The sequence below is a fragment of the Mastigoproctus giganteus genome, chromosome 11 (assembly GCF_048544385.1).
Source record: "Mastigoproctus giganteus isolate SK-2022 chromosome 11, ASM4854438v1, whole genome shotgun sequence".
NCBI classification, from domain to species: Eukaryota; Metazoa; Arthropoda; class Arachnida; order Uropygi; family Thelyphonidae; genus Mastigoproctus; species Mastigoproctus giganteus.
In genome coordinates, this window is record NC_143585.1 from 139,359,349 (window position 1) to 139,383,666 (window position 24,318).

The window sequence follows — 24,318 nt, forward strand, 5'->3', positions numbered from 1 at the left end:
GCTGTTTCCTTTCCCCCCCAAAGATTTTAGTGGTACATACTACAAGTCTTTTAACGTATCATGGTCTGGCATGAATTTATGCCCTCAACAATATCATTCCTAAAATGGGGGGGACAGCAGCTTTGTATGATTTCTCCATCACATGCAGCCATTTTAATTATAATACATATCATAGAGAAGAGACCTATTTGATTACACTGGCTGAGATTTTATTCATGGCATTCACCTCGAGTGAATGCATAATCTTTTATATTCACATGAATAAAATCTCAGCCAGTGTAATGTTTTCCCTTGAACATCATTACCGATGATGTTCAAGTTGTATAATTTCTCTTTATTTCCTTTCACAATTAACAGCAATGCTTCATATAATTTATGGTAAGGTTGCAGAAAATTCCCAGCCCAAATATTTGGAATACATGAAGTGGTTGTGAATTCATCATAAAATGCTTTCCCCAACAGTATTCTATCAATTGACATATACCATTTGCTTACAAGGTATATGAATATTCTTTGTGGAAGTAACTTAATTTGAAAGCTGTAACAATTTATTCTTCCTTTTAGCACCTCTTTCTTCAGGTATTGCTGTAAACGAGAAGACTGCTCTGCAAACAGCAGTACTAATTTAATAAAACAGTTAAAAGACCACTAAAATTTTCCATTGTTAACTTATATGTATCACCTGAACTAACAAATATTAGACAGCCTATGCAGATTTCAAGAAACAATTGGAATAATCTCATTATAGTAGGTAATAGTGTATATGAAAAATTAAAATTATTAGAGATAGCAACTGACAAAAAGTTTTACTTTTTTTTAATAACATCATAAACGGAAGAAAATACCCTAGCATAGCTGTCACTGTATATATATATATTTTTTTTTTAACCAATCACATAAACCTTCTCCTCTTTACTTCAAATGAGAAAGTGTAACAGAATTATGATCCAGATTTTGTACTCGCTGAGTTGATTGAATTAAAAAAGTGTACAACAGGCATTACCTCTCAATGTCTTCAGCTGCTGTGGAGATTTAGAAGGGGACAGTGGCTTTTTTCTTTTCTTCCATATACCATTTAAACAACTTTTAGTAATTTCCACCCAGGCATGGTAAATATGACTCTCACATTCGAATTGAAATCCATCTAGATGCATAGGATTTCCAGGAACATCATTGTCTTTACATTTTTTTTCCAACCTATAGGGAATGAAGCAGTGGATTTAATCTGCAATGGCTCTGGCATTTTTTCCCATCACAGAATGCGCACTGACTTAATTCCTTTGCAATAGATGACAAGTTTTGTTGGTCACTTTCCCTTCATAATTGTAATATGTAAATAGTAGTGAAGGGAAACACATTTCACCATAATAAGTTACCACTTAATTTTGGGGAGGAAGGAAAATGTGTGTATGCACACAATTTTTAGGTTTTGTAACAACAAGGTCACATTACTTTTCTTCAGCAGTAGACTAACAAATATCTTTTGAGGCATGCCATTACATTCAAGGTAATGTGGAAATAAGTACAATCATCCACCACAAACTAGATATAGTTAAGGAAGCACAGCTTTGTAGAGTAAAACTGAATGGAATCATATTTGAAAATACAAGTAGAACCTTTATGTTAAAAGACTCTTTGCTCACAATTTATAATCCAATCTATTTTGGTGTAAATCTTGAATAACACTTTCAAATTAGTTTAGAGTGGGAGGTTTCCTTCTCCCCCCCCCACTAGATCTTGACAATTCATAAGTGATTTTTCTTTTAAGCAAGCTCTGTAAACTTTGTCCTAACATATGTGTAGCAGTTTTTTATTACCACACCCCTTGTATTCACAAGAGACTGAATAACTACTTTCACTTAGTTCCTGGTCTCTTTTTTAACATTTGAGCACATAACAGAAAAAACATTTCTTTGTTGTAAGTATTACATCCCACAGAAATAATATTAATATAACAATAATAATAAACATTTATATAAATGGAATGTTGTCAACTGTTTAACAATATTACAGCATAAATGGAACAATAGCTTTGCGACCCTTAGGATATGCCGAGAATTCTTTCTTATAACTGCGGTGTTTCATTAATGCCCAAACTGTCATTTGGTATAAGCCAGCCAGGGTAAACAAAGCAGCTAGAAAGAGAGAAAAAAAAAAAAAATGTAAAACAACTTTGATTTGTTCATCACTTATGCTACATACAAGTGGTAATTAAATTAATCCCAGCACCTCTGGAATTCATGACGGTAAGAACATCACTTACTGTTGGAATCATATTCTGTTCTCATGGACACCTTGACCAGAAACTTTTTAGAAGTTGTCAAATAGAAGAGTAATTCGATACATTTTTCTACACAGACTGCAAACTTTAGTCAAATGACATTCATTGTGCGAAGCCAGCAGAGATGTTTACCCAAGATCAGTTGAATGATATCAACACATCTATGCTTTGGTAATTTATATAAATTACCAAAGCATAGAAGGGCATTTAGTACACACAAAAAACTGCTTCTTGTGCCTAATTTTTCTTTGAAACCACATGCAAATACACATCAGAAGAATTTCTGAGTGTCCAGGTAAGATATAATTAAGAGTAAGTACAGTAAACTCCCGCGAATAGCGGGGGTTCCGTTCCAAAGTATGAAATATATAAGAAACTATTAAATGTAATATTTATTAGAAATTTCAAACAAGCGCCTTTGCTAGCAAAAAAAACTTATCCCGCCAGTGATATCACCAGTTTCGCTAAAGTGTTGATAAAGGAGTTTTGCCTTTTCACGAATGATGAGTGAACTTAACAGAATTTTATTTTGAGTTCGGTCTTCTATCCACAGATTTAAAGCCTTTAACATCACAAGTTACAGAGCAAATTTTTGAAGCAGTTAGCGGATTTTTTGATTGATCATACCGTCAACTCATTGATTTTTATAATGTTTTGCCACTGAGGAGACCTTTTCACCATTAGAAATTTTATTCGTAGCCACATTTTTGTACGGGTTAGAAAGTCACTTTCGTCTGTTTTACACTGCAAAACGATAGATTTATCACTTTTGTAAGAATATAAATTACAAGTGCATAACACATACTGAACAAGGATTAGCGAAAAACATTTGCAATTTTGTCACCTCCCCACCCACTGAGCGCTGTTTTGACCAGGAAAGATAATTTTAGCCACACCCATGTTTTTTTATGGCGGATAATATTCACATTTTTTTTAGGTTTCATTTTATATTAAATCAGCAACCACGAATAGCGGGAGTTTACTGTACTACATTTTGACTACTTAGTTCTTGAACAATCTCTTCCTCAGATAAACTGCAATTCCACTAAATGATATTTTAAAAAAATTATTCAATGGATGATGGACTTTTTTTTTTGCATTAGAAGCATTTCTGTTCAAAAGATCCATAAGTAGTATGTCTCATCCCAGGATTGTGCAGTGACCAAGCAGTTGTTGAATTTAGTAGACCTGATTAATATTAATATATATCCTAAGGAACATGCATATACAGTCAGTTCATAGCTGTGTTGGTTTTATTGTTGAAACCACAATAGCATATGAACGTTCAGTAATGATGACATAAAAAGCAGTCATCCAGATAGTCTAACTGCTATTAGGTGTCTCCCATAATAAGAAATTCTGATTCAGCATTACACAGACAACCTTCTGAGGATAACAGAGATATTTCCTTGTTTAAAAAAAAAACAAGAAATTATCATTGCTGTTACTAACAATCTTATGAGGTTCTAATATCCAAAGAAATCACGTTAAGAGAAGTTGATATGCATCTGGAGGACAACTTCACTTACTACTGCGTCAATAGTGTTCCAATTAAAAATTAATGCCCTTTGGTGAAAGCAGTAAATTTCAATGATTAGAAGTTTTTAGCTAATGTTTTATATTAGATATAATTAATTTATACTGAAACACATTCTTTCTAAGTTTATCTATATAATCTAAAGATTAATAAAAAAATTTTTTTATAACTATACAATTTTCAAATACTCACCTGGAGAACATTGTGTCATGATACTGAAAAACATCCAGGACATTATTTCATAAGTATAGTTGGGACAAGAAACCTTATGAAACAAATATGTAAAGGGATTGGATGTAGGTAACGGAATTTTTCTCTCTTTGGTACCTAGAAAGAAAATAAAAAGCAACACCTTTAGGCTATTTAGTTCCTATTAACTAATGGCATTTTCTACAAATTAGAATTTATGGACAACTTGAGATGAAATTTGTAGTATAGCATTTTTTTTTACCCCTTCAAAAAGAAAAACGTATTGTAATTTTATATCTATCAATCATAGTTGTTAATATGTATTTGTCCTATATAATATTAACAGTTATTTTAAATTCTTACAATTTGAGAAGAACAAAAAGCAAATCGAAGTTAACATTTTTGATGTTGAATGTTGTAGTTTTTTTTTTTTTTAAATTTATTGTCATGAAAATCTTGATCATTAACTCATTTTGTGTCTTTTCTTCCTAAGAATATTCTTAAATTTTATCATAACCATCAACAGTGCCTTTTGAAAAATGAATCCAAGAGAAGTTTTCTTCAAAAAAATTTTGTAATAAACAGTCAAGTTCTTGACTTTACTGGTACAAATCAATCTCTCAACTCTTTTTTTTTTTTTGGTGTAGTGTTATGTATCCTTCTTCTGCTGAAGGCAGCCAGGCTCCACGGGAGAAGAAAATGAAGTAGGATATAATATAGAGGTGGATCAAACAGATGCATCCACCAGAAAAGGGAAGTTAAGAGGCTTAACAACAAGAAATTGAGGAAAGGTGGAAACTAATACCTAAATAAATTTAAGGCTGAGCTGGACAGGCATTTGGGAAGGGTTTTTTTTTGGCTGATGCTGCATTGAATCCTGTCATTTTATTGTAATACTTCTTACACAATGTTTGAGGGAAACATAAGTGAACAGTAGAAATGAGAACTAAATTAGTGATGATCACTGTTTTGAAATATGTCCTCTGGGGTGGTGACATTAAATTAATTTTCTTAATGATATAAAAAGATTACATACCTTCTGTCCTAAGATTTCTCAGCATTAAGTGGATACTTAAATTTCCAAGTTCACTGATCTGAAAATGAATAGTTTCAAATTTAATCAATGCTATATAAGACAGAACAAGAAAACAGTGTATCTATTTTGTATGCAATATTTATTCTTTTTGTTGTATAACTTTAGCCGCAAATTTTGATATTTTCCTTTAATTGCTATAACAGCACCACTGTTATGGAGTACACTTTACACAATTTCTTGTAGCATATTTATTTGTTAACAAGAACTGGAATGCAAAATATCTGTATAAACCAAGCCTCATTACATGAACTCTCATCCCTAGTTTTTTTTTTTTTTTCAGGATAATTATGGGTAGAGATTCCATCAGGCCATACAGTCAAAGGAGAAGGGGTAGCAAGGAAGTTACAACAAAGCTATGCAGGATGATCACAAAAGACATTCAAGCATATATTTTTAAAGTGTTTCTATTCTTGACTTTTACTTGCAGCAAAGATTAATATGCCATTCTGTACAGAAGTTAAACAGCGTTACTAAACCTGATTATTTTTCTTTCATTGATATGCTATTTGGAAATTTTTACCCAAATTCATAAGAAACACCAATGCTAATAAAATCTGTGACATACTTTAATGAGTTTTTTTTTTTTTCTGTCAGTTCCTTAAATTAAGGAAGAACAGCTGCTGAAACAGTTATTAACCCTTTCATGAAAATGAGTTTTCTGTTAGGGGTTAGTATCTTGAAGTTTAATAATGTGGTATACAGAAATGCATGAGAAAATAGTACTTTTGTAGATTCCACAAAAAATTTTATCTTGCGAATCAGCAAATTTATGCGCCCTTCGGTTTCTAATCTGAAGAAGTGGAAGAATCCGATCAGATCACCTGCAATTTGCAGAACTTGAGGATCCCTTCTCGGTACACGCTCAAGGCATAGCCTGTCTGCATTTCTCAGAAAACTTCATATCTGACTACACATTCTCCCAGGTCTTTTTCATTTTCTACCACACAGTTGGTATTGGTACGTTTCTCTGCCCAAATTTTCTAGATCCTGTTACAGCAGCATACTATCTTTGATATACCGAACCCTGTGGGACTCGACAAAGAGTAGCACCCTCTCTCTCTTCAGCCAATTTGTGCAATAGTGTCAAAAACTTTCCTGAAATCCAAGTATATGATATCAAAATTATTTTTTACATCCAGTTGCTTTGTAACTACATCATACTATCCAATCAAATTTGTCAGACAAGACTTTCCCTTAACAAACCCATGCTGTATCTAGATGATCCTGCAATGCATCTTTAACCAGTGACTCCATTATTTTACCCAGAACAGAAGTTAAACTGGTCTGTAATTACTCATGTCCCTCTTTGTGAATTGGGGATACATTTGCACCTCCCCTGAATCCAAGGATGCTCTCATAATTATGGCTAAGGGTTTGCTGCCTCCTTTAATATAACTGGATAGGTGCCTTTCTTATGTTTAACTTCAACAATTTCTCCTCCACTTTGTTCTCAGTTATTATAAAATCATTAAGCACCCTGCTACAATTTGATAACTGTGTGAATGTAGATGCAAAATACTCATTCTGTGTTGCCTGATAATTTATATGCATCCCATGCATTTTTCTTCTCTACCACGAGTCTCATTAGTTGATTTGGCAACCATTTAGGCCTAAACCTTGAACAATATTTCTTAATAGGTATGAAACTTTTAGTTGCTTCCCACTTAGAATTTGCTGTTGGTAACATCAGTTGAGACCACTGTAGTCACCTTTAATAGGACCAGGTGATGTAAATACCATCAGTTAAAATGTTCTCACAAAGCAGAGTGCCAGTGAATGGAAGTTTCCACTTTCACTATGTGACAGAAAAATTTCAAGCTCTTCTACTCCACACAGTAAGTGTATTAAAATACAGCATTTTATTTCAAAGTAGCACATTAACTGAAGTCTCTAGACAAGACTTCAGTTGGGATTTTAATAGGTATGAAACTTTTAGTTGCTGCTATGGTTGAGTAGGAGAAGAGAGTGGTAATCAATGGACACTGCTCTGTCTGAAGTTGCCACCATTGACAAATGGAAAGCAGTAACCGCAGAGTAATGTATCAACTGTGTGGTAGAGAATGAAAAGGACCTCAGGATAATTGTGCAGACAGTCTGCAAGAGTAGGTCATGGTGTCTTGGCAATGGTCATGCCACACCTGGAGGCCTCTTGGAAGAAAGGCTTAAGTTTTGCAAATTAGTGTCTGGAGACTAGGCACCTGTGAGGTGTATAAAGCCTTGAATGGTTTGAGCTTGCTCAGAATAATTGCCTGAGAGGGAGCTGATAGCTTAAACAGATTCAAGGCGGAGCTAGTGGATGGGTGATGCTATATAAGCTTGCTTTCTTGCATCATGTGCCTTTGCTAATTTCATAATATTCTATCAATCATATATGTTTTTAATTTAATGGAAGGTCACAGCCCACTAATTAGTAGTGGCAAATTTTAATATTTCCTTTATCCGTAGAACCACGTGGCTAGGCTTGTTTAGCAAAAATTTTTAAAGTACTTATATGTTGATTTAAAATTAATACTATGAAAAAGAGCAAAACGTATCATTTTCATCAAGAGTAGGAACTAGAATACTTTCTTTGATTTGCAATGCTTCCGTAGCTATAATCAAAGTAGGAAATTTAGAAGGGCACTCCATGGTGACCAAAAAAAAAAATAAAAGAACTTAAATCCAGATTATTCACACAACAAAATTTCTTCATGACACTAATTTACAGCAGTAACTGTAGCATCATTTTGTGATGGTAAATTCATCAAAAATGAAATTAAAAGTGCTCTTCAAGATCTGCAATTATTTCGAAAAAATGTGAGTGAACAATTGCATGCTATTACCACTATTTAAGCTCGTATCAATGACAGGACATCTTAAAGGATGATGAAAATTAACCAGATGCGAGTTAGGTTAAGTTTCTACAGACTTTTAAAGGAGAGATGATTATCAGCTGTTGTTGTTATTTGGTTTTTAGGAGCATTAGCAACTAAGGCCATATTGCTCCGGAGATATGCGGTGGTCATGGGCTCGAACCTCGGTCTAATCATGATGATTATTAGCAGCTACAAGATACAGAGTGGTGTGATCTGAATTTGGAATTAAAAGGAAAAAATAAAAATGTGGGTAACATGATTAGTAGTATTTCTGCATATAAATATCAATTAACACTAAGTTGTGGATGATTTTAAAACAATCGAAGAGAAAATATTACTTCAAAATGAAATTATTACCTTGTGAAACAATATCATCAGAAAAAGACTTATTTGGTTTTTAGGGGGCCATAGTCTAATCAAGAAGCGTGTGCTATGGAGGTGCCGACTTTTGGAAATATGTTTGTGAAAAAAATGCAATGAAATTCTTGATCTGGTAGATCCCATCAACATTGAGCAAGCTCAATCTATTCAAAACCTTAAACACTTGAATAAATTATTTTGCAGAATTAAGAGGTCTTGAGTAAATTTATTAAATGGTTGGACAGATAACTGGCTTCCTTACATCAATTTGTTCTTTACTAACCAAAAGAAGTTCCTTTAAACTGTAATCTATCGTATTTCTTTGAGTAAAATTTTGCCAATGACAAAATATGTATTCTTTACTAACCAAAAGAAGTTCCTTTAAACTGTAATCTATCGTATTTCTTTGAGTAAAATTTTGCCAATGACAAAATATGTATTCTTTACTAACCAAAAGAAGTTCCTTTAAACTGTAATCTATCGTATTTCTTTGAGTAAAATTTTGCCAATGACAAAATATGTACTCTATCTTTATTTCACTAATGAGACCACTTTCAAAGATAAAATCCCCACATACAACATTCTCTTGATTTTATTTTAAAGGATCATCATTTAAAAAAAATACAAAATGTTTTTATATTAACAGAGAAACTGTTAGTAATACCCATTAATGCAAATAAGACAACTGCATTTTTTAATCTTTAAATAATTTGGTGCTACTTGCATAAAATTATGTTAGCACTTTTGGACTTAATAATTTCTTGAGCTGTTGATAGATTACACTTTCAACCAGTGGTATTACTGCCTCATTATCGTTACCCTTTTCTGTAGAGGCCACATATGACAATGGCCCAGTCCATTACCTAAGAAAAGTAGTAGTGGCAAATGATGCAAAATAAAAACACAACACACTTCACTCATCCATACCTTCCATGAATTTATTCAAATCAAAGCCTATTCCAACTGCTCACTTCTGCACCCATCCTTTCCCCATATGTATAGTCTGCAGGTGCCTAGTCTCCTTACTGCAATTTGCAGAACTCAATCCATTCTAGGTAAGAGCACCTGTTCCAGCAGATCAATATCCTTACTTACAAACCTCATGGTAGCCTGTCTGCACTGCACCCAGTCTTTTTCATTTTCCACTACCCTGAGTGTAGTACCATACAGTTGATAAGTTACTCTGGGATTTCTCATTGACCCAATTTTCCCTGATTACTGATGTTAGACATTAAGATATATTGAAAATAACCCTGGGAGATGCCACATTGCTCCAGATTAGACAAGACCACCCCTTAAATCCATGCTGTGACTCCATTATTTTCCTTGGAACAGATGTTAAGCTATAGATCTGTAGTTCCCCATGTAACCTTTCAATCTCTTTCTTTCCCCCCCCCCCTTTACGAATCAGGGATACATTCACACATCTCCAGTCCACAGGGACGCTCTCATAATTATGGCTAAAGGTTTGCTTGCCTTTCTTAATGACTGGATAGATTCCATTTGACTTTTTTATGTTCAGCTTCAACACTTTCTTTTCAGTTATCACAAAGAAATTTAGCTCCTCATTAGAGTTTGATAAACTTCTGAAGAATTCCTCACGTGTGAATGTAGATACAAACTACCTATTCAATTTGTCAACAGTTGGCCCAATATCATTTAACCCATTCGTTCGTTTTACTGTTAAGATAAACATAGAAATCTTTGGCAGAGGCTTCTCATAATCTGTCTAAGCCTAGTAGTTTCTACAATTACTTCCCATTTTGAATTTGCTGTTGGCAGCAGTTGTCTTTAATTAAATTAAACAATTGGCACACTGGGTCTTTTAACTGCAGATTCTTGATGCAAGTGTATGAGCTTATGCAGCATCAGCCAAAAAAAAATCACACCAGTTCCTCCTTAAATTTATTCAACCTATCAACTACAACGACAGATGGAAGTTTGTTCCAGCAAATTTCCACACATCTGTCTTTTCTTAATTTGAATTTATGCCCCCTTAGGTTCGTAATCTGAACAAGTGCAAGGATCCCATCAGACCACTGCAATTTGCAGAACTTAAGCCTCTCTTGGTAAGAGGATCCCTTCTCTGTACATGCTCAAGTAAATCTACATCCTTCCTAAAATGAGGCGTGGCCTGACCTGACCATTGCCTTATACAGAGGGACAATTACTCCCAGGTCTTTTTCATTTTCTACTACCTTAAGTGTAGTACCACACAGTTGGTACGTTTCTCTGGGGTTACTTCTACGCATTTGCAGTTGCCATTTCTTAGCTCATCTGCCCAAATTATCTAGATCCTGTTGCAGTAGCACACTGTCATTAACAACCCTGCAAACTTTGACATTAAGCCTGATATACCTTCATCAATATCATTGATAAATATACAAAACAACAGTGGGACTCCACTAATAACATTAGTCCAAGAGCAGCACCCATTGATTACCATTCTGCTCCAATTTGTGCAACAGTGTCAAAAGCTTTCCTGAAATCAAAATTATTTTTTTGCATCCAGTTCCTTTGTAACCACATCATAATATCCTATCAAATTTGTCAGACAAGACTTTCCCTTAACAAACCCATGCTGTGTCTGAATTATTGCTGCAGTCTTGTCTAGATGATCCTGCAATGCATCTTTAACCAGTGACTCCATTATTTTTCTGTTTGGTGTGACATAAGCACTAGGAAAGGAAAAATAAGAGTAGGTGTGTGTTATAGGCCAAATGAATGTGCAGAGAAATAGTGTCTTATAATGGGGGATTTTAATTTTACAGAGATTGACTGGAATTTGTGGGTTGGTCACTCACACACTAGCAAGGCTTTTGTGGATTTATTGGATGATTGTTTACGGTGGGACCAACAGCAAATTCAAAATGGGAAGCATTCTAAGAACTTATCTTGGAAGCCAATAGGCTTCACGTACCAACTAAGAAATATTGTTCAAGGTTTAGGCCTAAATGATGTCAGATGAACTAATTAGACGTGTGATACATATATAAGCTGGTTTGTAACTTTCTGTAACCAAGTTACAAAGGATGCAAAGAAAAAAAAAAAGTTCTTTACTTATGTAAACTCTAGAAGGAAGGAGATGAATCAGATTGGTTCAACTGTTGATGATCTTGCTCAGGTAGCTAACAAACTAAATTAATATTTTGCATCTACATTCACACATGAGGAGTTATTCAGGGAGGGGAATGCCAGAGGTGTATTCAACTCTGGCAGTAAGCTAGATAATCTTCTAATAACTGAGAGTAAAGTGGAGGAGAAATTGTTGAAGATAAACATAAGAAAGGCACCTGGGGGTGGATGGAATCTATCCAGTTATATTAAAGTAAGCAAGCAAACCCTTAGCCATAATTATGAGAGCTTCCATGGACTGGAGATGTGATCCCAATCCACAAAGGAGGATCAAAGGGAGACACAGGTAATTACAGACCTGTTAGTATAACTTCTGTTCCAGGGAAATTAATGGAGGCACTGGTTAAAGAAGCACTCCAGGATCATCTAGACAAGACTTCAGTTATAGTTCGTACACAGCATGGATTTGTTAAGGGGAAGTCTTGTATGACTAAGATGTAGTCACAAAGGAACTGGATGCAAAGAATAACTTTGATATTGCTGCTATGGATAAAGGGATGGTTGAGTGGGAGAAGACAGAGGGTTGTAATCAATGGACACTGCTCTTCGTCGACTAATGTTATTAGTGGAGTCCCTCAGGGTTCAGTGTTGGGTCCATTATTGTTTTCTGTATTTATAAATGATATTGATGACAGTACACTGCTGCAACAGGATCTAGAAATGGTGGGGTGAGAGGTGGAAAATGAAGTTTAACACTGACATATGGGAAGCAGTAATCCCAGAGTAACGTATCAACTCTGTGGTAGAGAATGAAAAAGACCTGGGGGTAATTGTGCAAGCAGGTGGGCTGCAAGAGTAGCTCATGGTGTCTTGTCAATGATATACAGGGATAAGGAGGTGATTACCTCATTGTAAGAAGGATGTAAAGCTGTTGGAACGGGAACAGAAGAAAGGCTTAAGTTTTGCAAATTACAGTATCTGGAGACTAGGCACCTGCAAGGTGTATAAAGCCTTGAATGGTTTGAGCATGCTCAATGCTGATGGGATTCTTCCTCTTGCTCAGAATAATCGCCTGAGAGGGCATAAATTAAAATTGAGGAAAGACCGTTGTAGGATAGATGTGTAGGTAGTTGATTGCTTGAACAAACATTCTTCCACTGCACTTGTACTCTGCAACTAACACTTTTCTTAATCTCATTAAAGTTTTCTAGCCACTGAATGAATATTTTGCCATTCAACCCTGAGTTTGGACATATATTTTTTAAAGAAGCATGGTTGGTGATTTTTCTTTTTTGCCTAATGCACTTGTACACAATAAAACTGATTTTGAGGGCAAAGTGCAGTTTCATCTACATTGAAATTGTTTTTCACACCTCTCACTCAAATCTGTTAATCTTGAAATACAGTTCTCAACTGTACCTTGGTTATTGGATGAACTTTTACTAAACAGATTTGAAGAAAATATTGTTTTAACATGTCATCCATTATAGCTGTAAAATTATCAATGTTTAGTAGCCTGGCAAATTTCTCACACAAGCATTTTTGACTCACTTGAGAGTCAAATCATTTCTCCTTTATCACCTTGTTTTTCAGCCAGTTTTCTTACACTTTCTTGTTTGCAGATATCTCTAATTTTTACTAATCTAGGGCTTAACCAAAACTGACAGAGCTAGTGAAGGGTACATATAAACTGCTTATGCTGCAACAGGAGCTCTTGTTCCCATCTACAAATTTAAGCGTGATATTCTTGTGAAATGTACTGTATGTACACTATTTTATTTCTTTTTTTGTGTTTAACTGAAATTATGAACATTTCCTGAAGACTCGAAAGATGATATGAATCCAGTCTAGTTACTAATCCTTATCAATAGTTTTATTTATTTTTTTGACAACATTCCTATTCAATTTATATTTGCCCCTAGTGAACAGAAACAGTAGTTAATGGTTCCTTTTCTGTCTACCTGGAAAAATCCCTAAAGTTAACCTTTCTTTTTTTTGGTAGTTGTTGGCGCATCGGCTTCTGTGGCCATAACGCACCTCCCAAGGTTTTTGCAGTGCTTTGATCAAAGCCCGAGGCGGGATTCTAACCCGCGACCTTTGGGTTGCCAGGAAGACACTTTACTCAGTTCTGCGATTAGTGGTCAAAAGAAAGGATTACTAGCATAAATCTACTATCTTTTAATACCATTCCATCAAATTTTGGTCACCTGCAAAGGTGGTCTTTACTAGAGGTTTTATTGCATGTATAAATTTCAAAATTTTTTTATCCTGAAAAGATATCAATCTTTCATTTCTCTAAGAAATAACAGACTACACAGCTTGAACATACATTTCATGGAATGGATTGCTAAAGGTATTATAAACTCTATTAGTCAAGGCCATTTAATTATGAAGTGACAAAAAAAAACTGATTTAGGATATGGGAGTTTTTTTATTTTGTTTCTGATTCATTTTGGGTTTTCTTTGGAAAATTAAATTTTAGTTAATGCTTTGGCAGAACCACATGTTTAGACAAGATTTCTTTCTATGATTGACAATTAGGACATTTTTTCATTCATTACTATTTGAAAAAAAGAGAGGGAGAAGTATATGATAATACAGCTATAAGTTTTCATATCACAAGCCAAGTAATATTAAACTTTCTTTTTAAAATGGTACAAATCATGAAAAAACTAAATTATAAGCATGTTACAGAAGTCATCAATCCATATACCCACTTACATAAGAATAGTGCACAGTTCAATTTTACAATTTAAAGGTTTTTCAGCTTTTAAAAAGCACAAATGAACTTAATATTTATACTTACAACAAATCCCACAAGGCCAAAATAAATCTGAAGAGAGCCATAAGCTATAGTGAGGGAAGACAAAAAATTATGACAATTTAATTTTCAGATTAGTTAAAATAAATAACATATTTCAAAGCTATTAAAGAAGTTTACTTGGCACGCTTATATTTCCTTATTAAGTCACTGCCTCTAATTTATGGCACAAGGACCACATTTGATTCACTAGTGATAATGTATTAGCAGATTTATCACACTACTAATGATAAATCTGCTAACACAACTGACTAGACTAATTTGTTCTTTAGCATTGAATGTGAAAGTGCACTTTCAATAATGGCTTAAGTACAATTAACCTTATACTCATTAACTGTGCAAAGGTGAACCACTAATTTTATATTAACAGAAGTAACATTTTTTAAAAAATCTTTTATAAACATTATATTTTGTGATGAGTTTTTTCCTATTGTCTTTACCATGTCCATTCATCCACATTTAATTAATTCTCAATGGATGGATTTTTAGAAAATTTGTTGAGCCATCCTAAATTTCATTAAAATTGGACCAATAAAAATCAAGCAATTATTATTTCTTTGTCTGTTGGCATGCAATAACTCACTCCCGAACAATGGATTTTTCATAAAAATGTTATTAACTATATAATATCAGGGTTAGTAAATTAATAAGAGGAGTTTACCTCAATATAGTACGTAGAACACTTCCGTATGATACCCTCCAGAAATAAAATCGACAACTTACCGGTACATTAAAGTAAAATTTAAATAATCAATTTAACGCAATTAAAAGAATCTAACAAAAATATTCAAAACGATTTTCCTTCCTAAAATCGTTTTGAATATTTTTGTTAGATTCTTTTAATTGCGTTAAATTGATTATTTAAATTTTACTTTAATGTACCGGTAAGTTGTCGATTTTATTTCTGGAGGGTATCATACGGAAGTGTTCTACGTACTATATTGAGGTAAACTCCTCTTATTAATTTACTAATATTATTATCAACGTAGAACATATTGAGTATTACAGCTCTGATTCATACTATCTAAATAATATCAGTGTAGATACAGCATGGTTTACCCATAAATTTGAACTGTGTGTGTGTAGTGTAAAGGCATCGTTTCAATTGTATCTCATATTGTGGGTGCCTTCACAATGAGATAGCTGGTATTGCACTACTTCAAATAAATAACGCTTCTCTAGAGAGAAGATTACTGCTATTTATTTTCAGTGGATACCACCACCCAGACTATCGTTTTGAATCTAGTGGGCAGGTACCCTGGTAATACGACATGCCATCACAGTTGAAGTTATTTCCACAATATAATAACTTCGCAACTGCGATGGCATGTTGCATTAAGAGGGTACCTGCCCACTAGCTTCGAAACGATTGTCTGGGTGGTGGTATCCACTGAAAATAAATAACAGTAATCTTCTCTACTAAAGAAGCGTTATTTATTTGAAGTAGTGCAATACCAGCTATCTCATTGTGAAGGCACCCACAATATGAGATACAATTGAAACTATGCCTTTACACTACATACGTACGTAGTTCAAATTTATGGGTAACTATATAATATCAGTGTATCTACACTATTATTATATAGTTAATTACCTAACCTAAACCCATGAGAAATTATGCCTTGTGCATTTTGTCTTCTAATAAAAATTTTATATTTAGCTCTAGTATTTATATATTTCTTTTTTCATACATTATCTACATACTGCATGTTGTAGCTGAAGCACTGGTTATCACATTTGTTGGCATGCAGCAATTGGAGAAATGAATGGCAATATAGTGGATGTTTTTGGTTCTTACATAAAAGTTTCCTTATTATTTTGATTTTTTTTTTGTTATAAATCATGAATTTTTGTGAAATGTAATGCACTGCATACAGTGACTAACTTGTTAAACTATTTTCACATGTCCCCTGATATACTGTTAACAAATTTTTCAAAAACTTTGAACTGTATACTAGTCAGGGTCAGTGTAGTTCTGCAAAACTGGAATTCACTAAAACTGCTTAGTGGGTCTTTAGAAATTGTCCATTCAAAAACTGTATACAGAATTTGTGAACTAAAAGATGCATCAGTGGGAAAAGTAAGTGTGATCATCATTATTTATGACTGATATTTTGTCTACATAGCAGTTTTTCTATCATGAGCCCTCTTGCATCTGTATAATGGGATTCCCATATGGAATGGTGGGTATTTATATCACCCAAAATACAGAAAGGAGGTAGCAGCTGTAGCACTAGGTCTTCAAGGTCCTCATACACATAGTGGTAATTCAGAGGAAGGTATAGATAGAGTTACTAATGTTAGTGCTAGATGAATCACGATGTGAACCGTAACTGCTTCCAAGATAAGTCTGTAGAAGAATATCTTTTAAGGGAACCCTGGAATCAACCAAAAGGCTACTCCTCCCTGAAGCCGACCGGGCTAGCCGAGTGGGTAAAGTACCTGCCCAGCAACCCAAAGGTCGCGGGTTCGATTCCCGCCTCGGGCTTGGATCAAAGTACTGCAAAAACCTTGGGAGGTGCAATATGGCCACAGAAGCCGATGCACCAACAACTACCAAATCAAAAAAAAAACTCCTCCCTGAGTGCCATTAGAGGTGATGCAATCATGCCTACATACATTGTAACCTTTCATGTTAACTTCATTTCTTGAAGACTGATAGCAGCAGGAGTATACTAGGTAATAAGATTAAGAATATCATCTGTTCTGCTTTGGAACCTCTACAAATCTGTCGAACAAGTGTACACTTGGGTTTACAGTTTGGTTCTGATAGCTGGTCTGTTTTTGTTGACCAATCTTTGACTTCTCTTTTTTGGGAAACAGCCTGATTTTCATTATTATCAATCCATATGGTCATGGTGAGTCTGCTTTTGGCATTTTGTGCTGAGTAGCTGGGGTTGCACATAGTGAGAGAGTGATTGGAGTTTGTGTTGAAGATAAGATTGAACAAGCCCAGTCAGCTATCAGTGCATGCATTCACAGGAACTAAAACTTCAGTTTGAGTTGCAACTGATTTTTGTTTTGGCTATTGAAGTGGTACTGTATGAGCATGCAATGGTATTTAATGGGAACTGTTTTTTTGCTTCCAAGTATGCAACTTTATGTTCAGTTTCATATTTCTAGTTTTTTTTTCCCCTCCCTTTTCCATGTTTCACAGTCTTTTGAATAAGCAATTTGGACACTGTGGGATTGAACAGTAAATGGGACATCCACTACTTGGCCACCAATAAATGCTCTTGGGAGTTGGATGCCAGGGCTTTCCAAACAACATACCTGCATTGTCACCAGTCTGAATCCTGTTCTTTGAACCACAGGATTAACATGGATGACCCTTGCAGGTGAACCCACTAACTGATTAATTCTGGGCCACCCATCTTGTTGAAGCAGAGGACAAAATGGTGCTAAAGCTGGGCCCTTCAACCACCAGGATCCCCCCCTTTCCACGTTTCCACTGGTTGCAGTGCATGGCAAACATGCTGGATTCCTATGACATTAACCTAGGCTGCAGGCATTGGATCCTACTGATGCTAATCTGGAGGACTTGCCACATACAGGTGCACATGTCAAAGGAACTTGTTAATGAACAAAATGAAATTAACAGAACAGATTTTCCTTCTAAGTCTTTGGTTGCTTTCTCTTAGACTTTATTAAAGAGAGATCTGGTTTTAATATCTCTTTGAAATTATAGTAATGTATTCTATACAGAGCTCACTATAAATTGCAATAAAAATCAATTGGCATTCATGGTTGAGAAGTTTGTCTTTAAAGTCTCTTCGCTAAGATGAAAGCTATTCTATACAGAAAGATGGTTACATATTACAGGTGAAAATCACTCAGTTACTAGAACACTTGACACGCATGTCCTCTTAAAGGGTGACCTTCCAAAGTAGTATACAACTATTTTGTAAACTGCTTAGAACTACCTGACAGACAAGTGCCTTAAAAATGACAGTTTTGGAATGCACACTGCAGAAGGTCTGACTGTAGCTTCCAGCATCCTTCCAAGTGTTACTGTAATCTTTACGGGAATACAATAGCACTGATGATTGAATCATTAATTACTTATTCTGAAAAAAGAATCGTGAAATTTGTAATCCTGATTATACTCTCATGCTTTTTTTTTTTTTTTTTTGCTTCATATTATTAGGGATTATGTAATTCCTGTAGATATGAGTCATGTAACTTTTACAAAAATTTCACATTGAAATTAATTTCCACATGGGCCCAAGATGGATAATAAATTGATAGCATTTTAGGTGTACTGATATTAACTTTCAAAAACTTGTTTTGCACATTAATTGTTGGTTTAAGATTAATGCTAAAAATTTTCTCTACCTTCCAAAATATAGACCTGGTTTTACTCATTGTTTTAGAGGTAATGATTTTGTTTTTCACAGAGTAATATCATGAGCATGCCATTCTAGTTTATGGTTACCCATCAGTTATTGCTATCTAACTTTGCAAATGCAGAATTATCTCATCAGTAGAAGGATGCTTTAGGACCTTTTGAAGAATAATTAGCAAAACACATGAGAACTCTTGGAAGGGCTTATTCCCTACTTAATTATTTTTGTGGAGTTACGTAAGGTTCGCACATTTAAAGTTGGCAATATCTGAATGCTGCCCCATTTGCAAAACTACAATTTTATATCAGCAGTTCAACTTTAAGCTTTCACCAGCATCACAGATTAGTCCATCCCTACACAAGAGGGTGTTGCTAATGCAACGCCAATTCAGTGTATATCAAGGATTTATCATTAAAACTGCCACAACAGCTGACCTGGACAAGATCAAGTCCTATGAAGTCTGGCACCATGGTCTTAAAACTGAAATCAGGTGGGAAGGAGCAGCAGTGCGTAGCACACACTTCTCGATTAGACCGGTGTTTGAGCCCGTCACCACCAAATACGGAGGATGCGGAAAGGTCAGGGAATAACCACCGCATATCCCAGAGAAATATGGCCTTAGTTGCTAATGTTTCTGAAATCCTCAAACATGGGAACCTAATCGTATAAGTTTTTAGGTGGCTGCCATAATCACAAAGGAAAACATGCTCCGCAATATTTATCATAAAAACCTGCAGAATGAAGCATATATCCTAGTTTATAAATGATACCAAATCATTTACGAAGTAGGGGCCATAAATTCAAATTATGAGGGAAGAGGTTTAGCATGGACTGTATGAACTTTCTTTTAGCCAGCACTATGTGAGAAGAGAAACACATTGATATTTTATTTGCTTTTTATTTTTAGCTGGTGCCAAAAGCATAGGTCTTCCTCGTGCCACATTTTTTTTTTTTTTTTTTTATGAGAACCCCAAACACGAGAGGTATTAGAACCTATAGTACTTAGTACCGTGCTTGGGTTGTTAGCCACATGGCTAACAATTAAATTTAACTGTTATTTATATTTTTAACCACCAGCACTACTTTTCATATATTATTATTTTTACAAATGTAAGTTTAATTGTTGGTGCCTAATATTCACTGAAATGTGCTTCTCCAAAACTGCTAGATATAACACTTTAAAATCCAGGACCTCCCAATCCTCAAGGGCACTAGATTTTGAAGAATTTACTGCCCTTTACATAATGTTCAATTCCAAAATTTTGGAAATGAAGTATCTTCGTGCAGTGGTCTGACTGATGGTTTAAGGCCTAAAAGGGTTATGAAAATGATGAGGAATATTTTCTTATTCTTTCAAATTAAGGAAAGGTAACTAAAATATAAATTTAATAAAATGTCTCTTCAGTCAACCATTGGAACACTGCCTAATCTTGTGGAGTCTGTGAGTCTATGTACATCTAAAGAGGATTTAGATAAAATTAGAGACATTTATTTTATTTTTTTGTTGTCATATGCTATGTAAAGTATTGTTTCTTTGAATTGTTTTAATATTAATACTATTTGTGCTCAAAATGCAGAGAAGTTTCTTCCATAGTACTACAGACTTGTATTATTCCTGCATTTATCCTGAAAACATAGAACAAAAACCATTGTTTACAAATGCAAGTTTTTTTTTTAAAAAACATCAAAGCATCTTACAATCATTAACATATTAATCACCATGAGACACAGCTGCTGTATCTCATGAGTTTTTTTAAGCACTAGACCAAAATGATTTTGGTTTAAATTTTTTATTAATTTTATCATCATGAATGTAGATAAAGAGGCACAATTCAAATTGGTGACAATATTCCTATACAGCAGCTTTAAAGTTTTGTATGTGAGATATAAACATGAACTCTGCAAATTGTGCAGAAACCTTCAAGTATTGTTACTTTTTTTTATTACTATCAAATAAAGACTATTCGTTTTATTTTTGGCACACAAGCCAGAAAAAGTGTATCATTATCTATGTCTGGGTAACAATGACTGAAAAACAAAAATTTCTTAATTTCTAAAATCACTTACCAGGAGGAGTATAAAGAGGATGATTGGTAATGTAACCAATGTAAAGACCAAACAGCCAGTAATATGAACAGTTCTGCAAAAAAGAAAATATTTATAAATATAGGTATAATTAAATTATGCCTACTTAAATAACTTCCATATGGGTAGCAGCAATTCCAGAATAACATATCAACTATATGGGATCACACTCAGGGTAGTAGAGAGTGAAAAAGACCTAGAGTAATTTATGCAAACATTAAGTTCTCTGAGCAGATGGGCTATTAGGACAACATACAGGAATTTTGTTGGCAAGGATAAGGAGGTGTTATCCCATTGTATTAAGCAATGGTGGACCACATCTTGAATAATGCAAACAGGCCCGGAAGCCCTCATTTTATAATGGATGCAGAGAAGAGCAATAAGACTAGTGAGGGGGGAACAAAAGAGTACTCTTACCAAGACTGGAAACTAGATACTTGGAAGGAGACCTGACTGAAATCTTTAAGGCTTTAAATGGATTACGTAAACTTAACGACGATGATGATGGTATTCTAACTCTTTCCCAGATAATGAACACAAGGAGATATAAACTCAATTTGAAAAAGGATTGTGCAGAAGTTTGCCTTCGGCCAATAGGTAGTTAACTGTTGGAACAAACTTCCATCTAGTGTTGTGGAAGAGTGTAGTTTGTATCAATTCAAGAAAGAACTAGACAAATTATTAGAGGGGTGGGACAGGTGATGTAGCATTTTTTTCAGCTAATGTTATATAAGCATGTTCCTCGTATCATTTGCCACTACTAACACTCTCACTCATTATTGATAACAAGCAGTCCTAGTTGACATTTGACATATCAACTATCCAAAAGATAAGAAAACAGAATAAAGAAAGAGAGGACCATGATTTTATTCTAAGTAAACACAGTACAATACTGTTTATCTGAATTAATGGAGACTGATCATTTCAGATAACTGATTTGTTGAAATTAGTTTTTTTTTATGTGAAACATCCTTGGGGACGCCTCAACCGAGTAAATCTGATCGATCAGGAAAAATGTGACATGGTAGTGACATCATCTGCAGCTTCTGCCAGAGGTGAATTATTGTAACTTGTATTGTTGAAATTACTACTGCAGGATGTATTATTGTGACGTCACAATCAAACATCATGCAGTTGTTATTTGATTGTAGCCTTACTACAATCAAATAACAAGGCTTGGTATTTATTATTGATGTTTCCATCAATAATAAATACCAAGATCGTGTGGATTTCACCAAGGATATTTCACATAAAATCATCTAATGAGAATGCTCAGCACACATGCCATTTTTTTTTTTTAAACTAGAAATTGTTAATTTCTTTACTCTGTAATTAGTCACCAAACTGGTACCATTACTACTTCAAAATTAAGAAAAGTTTACCACTTTTCTTCTACTCGTACTTCAACTAATCTGATTGACGCATCTTATCAGAAATGTTTATAAATGGTTAAATGGTACATTATTAAATTAAAACTATAAATATATGAGAGTTTTATAAAAGGGATTGGTTGATTTCATTTTTAATGGTGCATTGGCAGCTTAGGCCATATTGCACCAAGGAAAAAATAAAAACAGTATTAAATATGATCTGCTAAGGTATGTGTAGTAATTAGCCATACAGTACAAGGAGGCCACAGGCTTTTGCTGTACTGATGAAAAAAAAAAAAGGATAGATAAGAAAATACAAATTATTTGCTTCCTCAACATAGTTAACCATCCAAATGGTACATTAATATAATGAAACATTATTAAATTAAAACTATAAATATATGAGTTTTATAAAAGGGATTGGTTGATTTCATAACCTATAAAGACTACCATATCAAGAAAGTAAAAATTATCTGCTAAGGTATGTATAGTAATAGCCATACTATACAAGGAGGCCACAGGCTTTTGCTGCACTGGCAAAAAAAAAAGGATAGATAAGAAAATACAAATTATTTGCCTCCTCAACATAGTTGACCTCTGAATTTATTTCAACTGTCATCTACCTGTGAGGCAACCTGTTCCAGTGATTAATGACTTGCTGCCTAACGGAAAACTTTCTACAATCTAGTCTAAAACCTCTTCCCGAGTTCTGAAATTCTCAATAACAGTGAAAATTCCACCTTCGTTCATTTTACTAGCCCCTCTCAGAACCTTATAAACCTCAATCAGGTCACCTCTGAGGTCTTTTTTCAGATGTTTCCATACTTGAACACTGTATTCCAAATGTCTTATACAGTGGAACTATAACTTTGATAAATCATCGATAGGACACCATGGGCTTTCCTGGCTAGCTGCTTACTGCTCAGAAAACTTCATATCTGCTATTATAACTCCCAGATACCTTTCTTCCTTTACCATTTTTATATAAAGTTAAATAACAAAGTACAAATTAATCGAGTGTAAAAAGTTAAAAAATTCAGACATATTGTCTCAGTCATCTAACATCTGGCTGAGTGTAAACAGTTCAGCCAGATTATTAACAACAGTAAAGCATAAAAGTCTTGCATCTCTAAGCACAGGATACTAGATCAAAACATGTTGAATGCTTAGACTAGTTTTGCACTTCTCACACATAGGTGGGTGATCTGCCCGCAGCAAAAACCAGTATCATATAATTGTGACCTATGCACAGCCAAGCAAGAACTTCCTCTCTTCAGATCCTGTGGCAGCTGGACTGCAATTTCTTGATTACAGGCTTAATCTGATGTAGTTTATTTGTGACCTGTCCATGCTAATAATCTTGCCATTGGGAACATAATGGGGGGGCAGACAGGTGATAGTCATGCAAGAGTATAGCTAATTTATTTCCCCCCGATCATAATGTGGCTTAGGATCCAGAAGCAGATGTCAAATTCTGATTCAACAAGAGAGACAAGCATATGCTAATCCAGGAAGGACTAGATGAGAATTAAACCTCACTGATAATAAAGCCTGTAACAAGATTGTTCAATCAGTGTGTATATGTATATCATATATCTTTGGTAATTGCCATTTTTAATGTGATCAAGAGCCGTTTCTATTGCATGCAACTCAGTAGTATACATGCTATTTCTGTGAAGGACAACAGCTGATCCCACATATGATTCTGACTTTGAACCATCTGTGTAGACTGGCAGGAAGTCAGAATACTATGCCGCTTGATGTGATGTGATACTGTTATTATTTATGTTGTTATTTGGTTTTTTAGGAGCATTAGCAACTAAGGCCATATTGCTCCGGTGCGGTGGTCATTCCCTGACCTTTCCGCATGTTCCGTATTTGGTGGTGACGGGCTCGAACCCCGGTCTAATCAAGAAGGGTGTGCTACGCACTGCTGCTCCTTCCCACCTGGCTACGGAGGCGCCTATGTGATGTGATACAAACAGTTGCTTGTACACAGATGGCAGAAGACAACATTGCACTGATGATTGTGCAATGTTGTCTACTGTAATGTTTAGTTCATTTCAATACCAAAGGATCAGTTGGCAGATCATCAGATGTTATACAGATTTTCCCAACGTGCCTCAAAAACTGATGCCCGTGTAAGGTTTCAGCAGGGATTTCAATTTAAGTGTACTGTAAGGAAGACTGTTCACATCAAAGAGACAGAGATGGTTCATTTGCTTCAATGTAAAGGCTTTAGAGAGGAGATGTGTGAAATGGACTGGATCTAACCACTGAAGTAGAAGCATAAACCTGAGAAC

At 34.7% G+C, this 24,318-nt stretch overlaps 1 protein-coding gene across 1 annotated transcript in view; it reads right to left on the reverse strand.

The window, feature by feature from the left end:
• Positions 1-850: 850 nt before the first annotated feature.
• Sc2 (trans-2,3-enoyl-CoA reductase Sc2) overlaps positions 851-24,318 on the reverse strand; it is a 183,872-nt gene continuing 160,404 nt past the window's right edge. Inside the window, exons 8-12 of the mRNA XM_090384691.1 lie at positions 20,628-20,700; positions 14,200-14,243; positions 5,044-5,101; positions 4,011-4,145; positions 851-2,135 (exon numbers count right to left, since the gene is read on the reverse strand). Of these exons, the coding sequence (XP_090240817.1) occupies positions 2,008-2,135; positions 4,011-4,145; positions 5,044-5,101; positions 14,200-14,243; positions 20,628-20,700 (438 nt within the window). The 3' untranslated portion in view covers positions 851-2,007. The remainder of the gene's footprint in view (positions 2,136-4,010; positions 4,146-5,043; positions 5,102-14,199; positions 14,244-20,627; positions 20,701-24,318) is intronic.